Source organism: Dinoponera quadriceps, unplaced genomic scaffold (assembly GCF_001313825.1).
Source record: "Dinoponera quadriceps isolate SergipeBrazil2010 unplaced genomic scaffold, ASM131382v1 scaffold555, whole genome shotgun sequence".
In the NCBI taxonomy this organism is placed as follows: Eukaryota; Metazoa; Arthropoda; class Insecta; order Hymenoptera; family Formicidae; genus Dinoponera; species Dinoponera quadriceps.
In genome coordinates, this window is record NW_014554717.1 from 724732 (window position 1) to 736762 (window position 12031).

At 44.9% G+C, this 12031-nt stretch overlaps 1 protein-coding gene across 12 annotated transcripts in view; it reads left to right on the top strand.

Annotated features, from left to right (window-relative positions):
* The window catches only part of LOC106741127, a 197703-nt gene that overhangs the window by 123033 nt on the left and 62639 nt on the right, over positions 1-12031 (top strand). For 10 of the 12 annotated variants that reach the window (XM_014612807.1, XM_014612808.1, XM_014612811.1 and 7 more), the window contains exon 3: positions 6401-6436. The exons of the other annotated variants lie outside the window; for them this stretch is intronic. In XM_014612807.1, coding sequence (XP_014468293.1) covers positions 6401-6436 — 36 coding nt within the window. The remainder of the gene's footprint in view (positions 1-6400; positions 6437-12031) is intronic. 12 annotated transcript variants of the gene reach the window in all.

The following is a 12031-nucleotide window of genomic DNA, read 5'->3' on the forward strand; positions in this document are numbered from 1 at the left end:
GGGGGGGGGGGGGGGGGGGGGGGGAGGCAGAGGGAACGTTAAACGCGAGAGTGGCGTCGTCCTCGGTGTGTACAGGACTCGGCAGCGGCGGCTCCGACAGAGAACCCCCTCTAACTTCCACCCCCGGCGACGTAATTGAATCACGTTACGGGCCGTCGAGGCGTAAAACGCGGATTAAATACGATGCATACGTAGTACCGAACCGTGTTCCGGGGGAGGGCTGGTTTGCGCCGGTTCGAAACGAGGGGGATGGCAGCGTCGCCACCGCCGTCGCCGTCGAATGTACTCCGAATGTATCCCCCGCGCACACCGTCGCCGCTATTTTGTACATTTGCAATCCTTTGACGAGTAATCCACGGGGGATTGCCGATCGGGGCGGCTAGCTGGCTAGATAGGTGGCGAGCCAACCGGTCACCAGCGCGACCTTTCGTACGGACCAACGGAACTCGCTGAAATTTGCAGCAGGCAAACGAGAACGCGGACACGACAGAGAGGGATCCGTTTTACCCTCCCGCCTAAAATCTATTTATATCGTAACTGGGTCTGTTTTTAGCCGACGTCCTTTGACCGAGCGCGCGCGCGCGCGCACACGTCGTGTTTATCTTTTCGAGCGTGTCGGTGATTATGGGAACACTGTGGGTGCTTTCCATTTGGTGACACAAGTCGACACAAGCATCGTCCTATCTTTGTTACTCATTGAATGTGAAACAAAGACAAAATGATGCTTGTGTCGACTGGTGTCGCTGAAAGCGCCCTGTGTGTCGGTCGAGTAATGTGTGTACGCGCGGCCAGTGTTTCCCGCTGGCTCGACAGCCTCGAGAACCACGAAACGGCGCCGACTCATGAGTGCGATTGCTCTCGAGGGAGATATCGAGACTTTCGCCGATCGCTCATCGCTGTTAGGCGATACCGTTGCGCTACCGTCTTGTTTCCTCCTTGCCTTTCGGAAGCCTCAATTTCGTTCGTCCATATCGCATCCCGCCGCGAAAGCGACGGATAACGGCGGGGGAGTAGAAAGGAAGCCGATAGGAAATTGCGGACGCGAGAGACAGAGGACACGACGGCGATGAGAGCAAGGAGCCCCTGATGAAAGGGCGGAATCGGGATTCGGTTGTGCAAATCGAATCGCTTTCACGGCACTTGAGCTTTAACATTTCCCTTTACCGCCCGACATGAAATGATACACTCGAGAGTTTTTCATTTCGCCGGCTTACCTTATCGTATGCGCTTTACTTAGACCGGTTCCGCCTTCAAGTAGATACGAAAAGTATATCGTGCAATTCACAGGGAATCACTGAAAATATTACGACATACAGCGAATCAAGAGCCCGCCCGTAAATTCTCGATCTCTCATATCAAACGGTTACTATACTTCCGCGGGAAATTAAAGGATTACGGTATATAAAAATTAATGTTAAACGATTTTTTCCCCCCTCTTGAAAATTAATTCTTCGGCTGCCCAAGTTTCACGTGAACTTCTCCTTGCAGCACAGCAATATTTTGCCTCATATTTCTATACACGTACGTGCAACGAATCAAGCCCATGAATTCTCAATCTCGTATATCTCTCGTACATCAAACAGTCGCTATAATTGTGCTCTGCGGAAAAGAATTACGGTGTATGAAAATTAATGTCAAATATTAATTAATTTTTTTCTCTTAAACATACACATGTTATGTCCCGCGGACTCTCAAATTTCACGATGAACTTCGCTCCGTGTACAGTTGATGTCACGTATGCTGTACCATTCCCCTAGATTAAAAACTTTTTACTACAGAATTTTTTAGTCTTCCATACGTACATATAAGATTGAAACTATTATAATTAGAGTTAATCCTAATACCGCGTTATAATTAAAATTACTTCTGCGATTTTTGCGTTATACATAAGACTGAAAATCGTGTCACTCTCCGTCTAAGGAATGTTACAGCATACACAAGGCCAACCGTATTACAGCAACATCACATATGTCTGAGAACGGCTCAAAGACACCCTTTAGACGTTTTATTATCTACAAAATGTCTTTACGACGTCTTAGGACGTCTTAATGTCATCTGCCTCGTATTTTTAAGCGTCGCGCATTTCGACGACCCGAGGATCGAAAACAGTTTATGTCGGCTTATTACAGCCCGCAAAATTCTTCGGCGTCGGGACGTCTTTACCTGAGGATGTTTACGATATTTATGAGTGTCGACGCTATTTTTGGAGGACTTCAAGGATGAAAGAAAAACCATCAATCTCGGTGGCCCAGTTTCGCGTCGCAGGGGGCGGCGCTAACCGACCGACTCCCGAGGACTCGAGAATCTCTCTCCGTCCGATGCCGTTTATGAGCGAACTGTTCTCAAACTGTTTTGTAAGAAAGATAAATAGGCGCTTTTGATAAAACTCGCCTGACACACCCGGGCCCGAAGCATTGAATTTCATTATCGTGCGAGTCCTGATTTATCGCCCGCGCCCGCCTTACTCTCGGGCGACTCGTCCTCTCTCTCTCTCTCTCTTTCTCTCTCTCTTTCTCTCTGTGGCTCTTATAGCAAGCCCGTCGACGATCTGTTTCGCAAAACGCGATAACAAATTGCGGAAGGTTTACGGTGTCTGTGGCGGTCTCGGGGAAAACCGTACCCGATCGCGCTCTCCGTTTCGCGCCGAGCGTCTCTGGCGACGGGTGGAATTTTGTTGCACTCGGAAATCGTATGTATATTTTTCAAGCTGCGGTCGCCGGCCAGCTTTTCGGATTCTCCCGTTTGCTTTTTTCCATTTCCAAAATTCCAGACCGCAAGCTCCCTATCGTCAGATGGCAATTGCCGTGAGAGCCGGGCTGCATTCGCGCGCGTTGAATAATCAAACGGAAAAATTGGCTCGCCGTAAACGTCCATAGGATGGCCGCCGTTATCCTCCCCGAGCAAAATCCCTCCTCTTCTGCCCTCTCCCCCCTGCATCTTCCGGCGTTCTCTCATAGAGCCTGTCATAAAACTTTCATAACTTTCGGTATTTCCACGAGCGGCCTTTTGCCAGTCCGCTCATGCGAGTCGCTGGATACGATCCCTCTTCCCGTCGTTCCCTTAAGTAAGGGAGCGACGGGAGGATAAACGGGACGTGTCGGGAGTAAAAAATATCACCTGGTTAACTCCCGAGATACACCGCAACCGAGTCCGAAGAGTCGTAATTTGAATACTTCTTCCGGAGGCCGGCGAGTATCGTCGACAATTGGTTTTTAACTAGCGTCGCCGGCTCGCCGCTCGCAGATCGAGGTTGGCGAATCGGAGGATTGTATCGTACGGATAGCGTTTAGCTGTGGGAGCTGATTGTTTCTTCCGTGCTTAATAATGCACACATGTGTGTGCACTTGTAAATTACAAATACTTAAAACCTTTCGTATATTTCGTTCAATCGTAGTGTAAAATGGAAACCGGGAGACGCTTTTCTTCAAACGCGTTCTCGTCGAAGGAAAGAAAATCCCTAGTTCTCACGAACCAAATTTGCTTCTTATAAATTCTGTCACGTTCAAGCAAAACGCCGTTGATCGTCAGGTAGATCCGGCCAAACGCGTTTTTCAGTGAGCGCTCGCGCTGTATTCATTATGATCGCGAGTTTACGAACGGCTTCGCCTTTCTTTTTAAACGAAACCTTATCCTAATTAAAATGTTTAATAATGCACACCTATCGTATCGTCCATTCTTTTGCAAACGAGCTGTCCAACGTATACGAGCCGTCGCCGGCAGAGATCGGTTCATAAATTCGTGAATATCCGCTAACAATTCGTGCCATTTATCGCATTGCGACCGGTAATCGTTTCAAACGCACCGGCTGTGCGTCCCGCTCAGCTGTTCGGCTACGTCCGGGCTAACATTTCGGTCAAGCGATCGTCACACCGACAATGACGTTCCGATCAGCCGCGATGTTAAAAACGCCGCTTACTGCGTCGCGCTCGAATGACGGTTTGATCGACGCGCGCTCATTTCTGCGATCGCAAAATACAAAAAAATATTTGTATTATTTTCGGAGAGATAATGCCATTGAGCCATCGCGGGCGTATTAATGAAACACTCGCCGCGCCGCATTGAGCGGTGTCGCTGTTATATTTTCCGAACGAAAGCGAAGGAGAGGTGAAACATTGTTGCCACGGGTCTCTCGAAAGGGATGAAAGGTGATCCAAACCGACAAAGCGTAAAGTTGGATCGAATGGCCGTGGTATATGGTTTCTGTCGTTACCGTTGCAACTGCCGTAATACCTCCTGCAGCTGTAGCCGTCGCTCTCGCAGCCCATTAAATAACTTCGTGTCTCGAATATCGAAATGGAGCCGTTGGAGCAGACGGAGTGATCGTTTCGGTCGCGTATCCTCTGTATAGCAGGGAACTATAGCTCTCGCGTTCGTACTCGGTCGTTCTTAGAGGCGCTCGTATTTTAAAGCCGGACGATAAATTAGCATTTTGTGTTTATATCTGTGTGTGCTTGTGCGCGTGCGTATATATACGGTGAAAAATAATGTTTGTCGTAGCGAAACCGTTGCTGCCGATTGTATATTCGTTGTGACAGCAATGAAATTTAGTTGACGTTGAGCAAAATCATCAAATTGTTCGTATTTAAGGCAGGAAAAGTAGATAATACTCTTAACGAAACTTTTGTTGCCGCTATGTTAATAAATAATTCGCTGTTCTAACAAAATTGTGTTCTCCGTGCAGTTGTGTGCAAAATTATGTCGTTCCCTTGGAAGTCTTAATCCCCGTCGATTCACGGTCACTTAACTTTCGTTCGTCGATCGGTTCGTATCGTTACAATTATCGTTTACGCGACGATAATAATTTCATAACCGGAGGGTCGGAAAGGCGCAGAGTTAAATCACGGGAGAAGCCCGGGGACGACGATAATGTTTTCGGATTTATACGCTCGCTCGCGCGAACCTCGTCCCTCCCCTCCTCCTCTCACCTATTTTCGTTTCATTATCAGGCCGAAATGAGAGCGGCGTCGTTTTATCATTAGAGCGAATTTCTCCGCCGATTGCGAAAATACGGGGCGGCGGTTAATAACTCCGGAAGATCTCGTTTCCCTGAATTAATTCCGCGGCGGCGTGTGCCACTTACCCGCTAAAATTAGCTCCTTACGCGCGAATAATGTACAAAAGAAAAACACACGGAGGTCGTCCGCTGCTTAATTAGCGCTTTTTCACTTTGTGACGTAACTTATTGCCGCTCTTAATCTCAAGAGACAATATCTCGAGTATCGTATCAAAGAGCGTATATTTAAGCAGGCCGCGCGCGCTTCAGTCGAATTACGTCATTTTGCAATTTCAGCTCCGGACGGCCGTCGCGCGTACGAATTCGCGTGTGCGCGCAGGGCTTCCCCGAGGACCCCCGTTATTTCGACTATCGGAAATTCGATTCCCCACGACGTTACGTGGTATCTTAAAAGTTACCCGGCGCTGACCACGAGATGAGGAGTTGCAATCGGAGAGCTTGGCGATTTACCGCGGTAATTACCAAAATTACTGCGCCGCATAATGACGGTAATTATCGCCGTAATTCGTGGTAATTGCCGCGGCAATTACTGGACTGAAATCCCGAAGACCGGTGGAAAGGCCGGCAGGTGGTTGCGTCGGTGCCGGTGCATCGTCTTTCCTGCCTTCCCGCTTCGCTTTCGATGCCGTCCTCCTCCGTCTATTATTGATCTCCCTCGATGAGAGTGAGTGCACGATCGGTTTATCACCCTCGATTTATGAAATTAATCAGAAGGCACAGCCTTCGTGTAGAAAAGTTTCGCGTTTTAGGTGGACACTTTTGCGCGGGAGCAGCAGCCGCGATGAAAATTTGATTAACACGTTGACTGTGGCGACGGTGGTCACCAACGACCGTGTAATATCGCTCTGTTTAACTGATTTACGTGTAAAACGTAACCCATTGCGTGTAATAAATTAAATATATAGTCGACAAAGAGCCAACGGAAAAAGTTAGCAAATATTTACACATAAAAAAGGTATCAATTCAAGATTTATATATATATATATTTTTTTTTTATCGATATGATTATTGTTTCATATAATAAATCATTCGTAATAAGAATATTATATTTTTAGCGGAATTATATGCAATTTCTTCGTGTAAGCAAGTTTTGTCTATCAACACTATATAATTTCATTTCAACGCTCGCAAGTTGAAAATACGAATTGCCTCTCAAAATAAGAATGTTCTTTCCTTCCGTATACATTGCGAATTACATTCATTTGCTTTTGTATCTTTGGCAAGTCAAACTCGAGTTGAGACGCTGAAGCAATCAATGGAAATCGGCGCGGCAATCAACATGCCGACCGTTTCTAAGTTTTACCATTCTTCCAACCGACTCTAACGACGTTCGTTGTTTCACAATTTCACGAATGTTTCAACATCGTATTATTAATTCTATTGCAGATCTGAATCGGCAGGAGAAGCTACTTCTGGCACGCGGTAAGTTATTTGTCAATTCACTCATTTATGGGAGAGGAAAACCGGAACAGTCGTTCGTGACGCAATTCGGCTTTCAGTGGGCTTCCCGCGTTTTTGAATCGGCGGGAAAGCCGATAGAAAAACGAAAATGACTCTTTTAATGGCAGCGACAAGCCTTGAGGCCTTGTATTCAGCGGCGCATCCTCCGCCGAGGTTTCCCGGGGCCGAAATCGCCGTCCTTTTTCTCTCCCTAATGACTCGCGAAAAATTTCAATGCGTCTCAACGGCTCGCCTTTTCATGTCGAATAATAAATGACGGCGGATGCGCGGCTGTTGAGACGTCGTCGAGCGAGAACGCTACGCGGACTACCTACTACGTTGGTCGCTTCTGGCAACCGAGATGATTTTATATATATTCATAATCTTTTCTGCGAGAAAGATGCTCTCTCGGCGAAGCTACGACGTAACGTTCGCGCCTGGTTCGCTGGCATGAAGTTGAAGTTTCGAGTGATTTTCGGGCGGAAATTAAAAAAAATTTCTTTCAAGTTTAACCTCAGTAAAAATGCAAAAACAATAAAATTGTGCAAAATGTGTCAATATAAGTAATATAAATAAATTAGTCTTTCTAGTCTCCGACATTCGTTAAAGCACAAAAGTAGTATCCTTTCCTTGCGTAAAACGCTGAGATCGTCGACAGAAACTGTCATCTTTGTGGCGCGCGCGTGAACTTTGTCGATTATAAATATCTTCCGGACACTCGTTTTCAACAAACTATTTTTTTCTAATGTGTATCGTTTCACAGAGTGTAAAACTACTGTCATCTGTTTGCACAAGCCACCGGGGCTCTCGGCATGAATTTTAATTTGTATGAATGTTGGCGCGCGCAATCTTTTCCATTTCAGTTTATTTATGTTAATATTGACACATTTTTCACAGTTTTATTGTTTTTCACATTTTTGTTTTTTACTGAAGTTAAATTTGAAAACAAGTTTTTTTAATTTTCGCTCGGAGACCGCTCCAAACTTTAACTACATAACTCCAAGGCGACATTCAAAGCTATCGACAAGTTTGTTACGCGGACAACATTGTTCTCCCCGTGTTTCTCTGTTTCCCACCCGTTACGTCACATCCTTAGTTATGCTATTTGCAATGACGGAGTAAAAGGCTTCAGACGTAGTAATTTTTAATTCTTGAAATTGCCTTCTCTAAATTGTAGCCGATATTCGCGCCATCGTTACAATTAGGAAACGCATACGTACGCACGCACACAAATACATCACGGCATGTTTTGCAAGAAAATAAACCGAAACTATATGAGGCAAATTTTTTCGTGGCTTCACTTTCTGGCAAATTTTGTTAAAAAATTTATCAGATATGCCTGCGCTTGACTAAGTTTTGTCTTCACGGATCTCAACTTCAGAAACTTCTCTTCCTGTTTATGTTGGTACATAACGTACATAGACACGGGTACATTACCGTATCCCTGAGCCGAAATTTTGGTTGCACATTAATCCTACAAATTCCGTTGAACTTGGAAGACGGTATATATAGACCATTATACTACCCTGATATATTACAAATGGTTACTTCATATTATCTTCTCCATGCTGAGTTGTTCTTAAAAATGATTTATGTCAGAATTATTTAACGTTCAATTATCTCAATATTCTACCTTGCATTTTAATCTTCATCCTTAATTCCAGTAAGCAATATATTAATTGTGTAATTTTCTCAGAACTGCGGATATGTACGACAACCAAATGTTAAATAATTTAATAAAATCAATAGGATGTTTGTTTCTTCAGGATCTCTTTATTATTTATGTTTTTACTGGTATTGGAAAATACATATATATATTGAATACAACTAAATAATATATTTGAAAAATATGAAATATCGCTCTCCACGTTTCGGCCTTCTGCGTTCTTCGTTCTGAATTCCCGACTCAACAACCGACTGTACGGCACGTCGAATATTATCTCATGACACAGACGCCCCTATAGATATAATTCCCTCAAAAAGGTACATTTCAATTAACGCGGTGTCGCCGAAAATTCGATTAAATATTTCGAGGGTCGACGAAATATTTTGCATTAAATGTGATAACGTAACGCTCAGTCGCGGAAAGGTGTGCGACGCGTGAGAGTATTAAAACAATCGGCATGAAGGGACAACTTATAGCGTCCCTTCACATAATCAAAACAGGTGGGACCTTCAAAGCGGACAAACATACCTTTGTGTGTCGCGTACTTCTCCGAGTGTCCATTACGTTTCGAGCCGCGACACGCATATCACCGTCTGCATGTATCAGTGCATTATTTGTCATTCCTCTCTCGGGTGATTAAATATTTCATCGCCCTTTGAGATACTTAATCAAAGCTCTTGCCGGCATCGCGTTATTTAACATGTGTATTTTTGAGCGAATTTTATTTAAGCGAGTGTCAGTGTCAGTGCCATGAGGGAATAGCCGAGATGCTAAATCGGGAAGCCAGGATGAAGGACGCAAGCAGCGATACATCGTATATTTCCGAGGTGTGTTCAATTATTTATTGTACAGGATATTTTCGTTTTTAACGGACGTTTGACGAACTTACCGAGAATAAAGGGATACTCGAGTCGAAATTTAGGCCGGCATTCATAATCCGTCATCATCTGACGAATAATTACAATTTCATAAATCTCTTGTACCTTGCCTCGTCAACTTGTATCTTTATTTTTTGCACTTTTATTATTTCATACAAGAAATATTGATCCAATTAGTCGAATAACGATCCACGAGTGCGAATTTGTAATTAATGATATTTTAATCGGAGATCCTAAATAATTCACATTATTGTGAATTATTTAGGTCTAGAGATATAATTTAATTCTTGCAATTACTGGCTTTTACGTCTATGCTCCTTGGGCCGTGAATACGATCTTGTTTACATCTGCCAACGTTTTTTCAGTCCTCTTTTATATCCTTGTTATTGCGCGGAATCCAAATTGAAATCTCTATTCGTAAAGAGCGTTATTGGATGCATAACTTTTATCTCTACAGCTTCTTATCAGCTCTTTTCAAAGCTTCAAATCTCATCGAAACTTCCAACGCAAAAGAAAAGAAAAAGGAGAGAAATCAGAGGAAGAGATGAGAATAAAATATGTTCTTTCCTTTGCTCGTTTCTCCATCGAAATCTTTATTCGATTATTTAATATTTCCTTATCTCATATATTCTATTAGCCGTTGGTTAAATTAATTTAACATACTTCTGACTGAAATTTAAAAGCAAAATTAAATATTGGTAGTATATTGAGATAATTGAGTAATTATTATTTTATTATATTTAGTATATTGAGATAATTGAGTAATTATTATTATTATAAAAGCAAAATTAAATATTGGTAGTATATTGAGATAATTGAGTAATTAAATAATTTTTGAACGAGTGCTTCTTCGAGATTCTTCAATATGATGACGGCATTAGCCAGTTTGTACAATAACTTGTTATATTTCGGGAGAGATTTTTGATTAATCCTTTAAATTTGACAAAATCCGTAGGATTGATGCAGAACCAAGATTTCGACTCGAGTCATTCATTATTACCGATACACACACGAAAAGTGCTGCATCAGTGGAATTGATTATAATAATAAATCTTTCAACAGCAACATCAATGAAATCGATATATTACGTTATACATGCTTTCAATACCTCAAGTTTCAATGATATTGTTGTAAAATCAAACAGATTTATTCCAGTTACGGCGTTGCTGACCAATAATCCTACCGATGCAACGGCATATTTCCGCGTACCGACAGCGTGTATCGGTCTGTCGACAAGGCGAGGCACAGCCGCGTATGAAGGAAAATCCCGTCCATCTCGAATTTATTTCCCCCAAGTACCGTCCTCTAACCCGCCGACAAAGGCGCCCCGTGTATGTATCTCACCGTCACTCGGGGACGAAACGACGACGGGGTCACCTCCAGTCGCTTTGTTCTCCCTTCTTCTTTTTTCCGCGTTGCCGCGTGCCGATCGACCGTTCGTTTCCTCGGAGAAGACGCGCGCAGTCGCCCTGCCGGCTGACCCCAAACGCACCGATCGGCGTCCGTCGCCGGGCGGGGATCGCCGAAACTTTCCTGAAATTGAGACCGATAGCGCGATATTTATTTCGAGTTCCGGGCTGAGGCGGATCTACCTACGGAAGAGAGAGGAGACGACGGTCGCTCCAGCGACGACGTACTTCCCGCTCGAGACGGATCGCCGTCCTGGGATCGCGCCACGGGGCTGGCGGCGGCGGCCACGAACTTGCCTTTCCGCCTGTATCGATTTTCGAGCTAATAAAGTTTGTATAGGTGCGCGAAAGTTGCGGTCGACTCGACCGGTTCTCGCGGCGCGAACTTTCCGAACTTCATTCGCGCGCGCGTGCGAGCGAGCGAGCGCTGGAACGAATTCAGCTCGAACGTTAATTTTTTCGCCTCGTCTCTCGCGGAGAATGAGTAATGATCCAGCCGGTTCTATCGGCGGCCTAACGCAACGCGCGGATAGTTCCGACCGAAGCGCGACTTACGTGGTTTAATGAAAGCCATTGTTCGGCTCGTTTCAACTTCGGAGCTCGAAAATTCCCGCGTAGCGGCCCGCTTGAATTTCAAGCAGCGGCCAGCTTCCCCGCTCTCGCCGTTGTTATCTCGCGGCGTGTGTTTGCGTGTTCCCTCAACCAATTAGACGTATTTATGTAACGCGGTGCGGAAAAACCGCCCATGCCGCGCGATTCGCTCGCGGCCGCCGCGCGGAAGTTCGCCTCGCAACGCAAAGTTTGTCGCGAACACACCGCGGCGAAGTCGCCGCGTGATTTCGCGAACGCTTAATTGAACGTGAACTCGGCGACTCGTCCGGCAAACAACAATATTTTTCACGCTCGTCCAAATGGTACATTTCCCGCGATTGTCGTATAAACGTAATAATCTCCGTCGCGCCGAGCGGCGAGAATTATCGCCCGCCGCTCGGCACGCGGTCCTACATACCAAATTCATTCGGACAATTCGTTTTTTTATTACGCTCGCGCGTTATTATTCTCACTTCGCGGCTGGCAAACACCGCCCCGTCGGGAGGGTGGCGTCCCCCCGACGTCGCGTTTAATCGTCGCGCATATTCGCACGGGAGGAAAGAGTGGTCGCGTTATTATTTTCCCGTTCGACGACCGCCCCCCCTCTCTCTCTCTCTCTCTCTCTCTCTCTCTCTCTCTCTCTCTCTTACCCTCCTCTTCGCCGTAGCGACATTATCTTCGAAATTGCGGTGCGTGCATCAGCGTATGTCGTGAGGGAGCTCGGGGTCAAAATACGGGGACGTTAAGAGAAAGGTTCAATAAACACGAAGCAATTTTAATTGGAATATTCATTAAAAATGTTCACAACATCGCATTAATGAAACTTCGACGTGACGTAACGAAATTGAGACCAAATGAAATGAAAATAGAAAAGAACGTCTTTTTCAAAAAAATCCTTTAACTTCATCTTATCCCACAACTCGGAGTAAGATGGGGTAGCGTCAAGGACAATATGAAATGGCAGAAGCCGAGATGATTTCGGTCACTTGACATATAAACCACAAATAAATTTTATTCTTTTCTTTTTATCTTT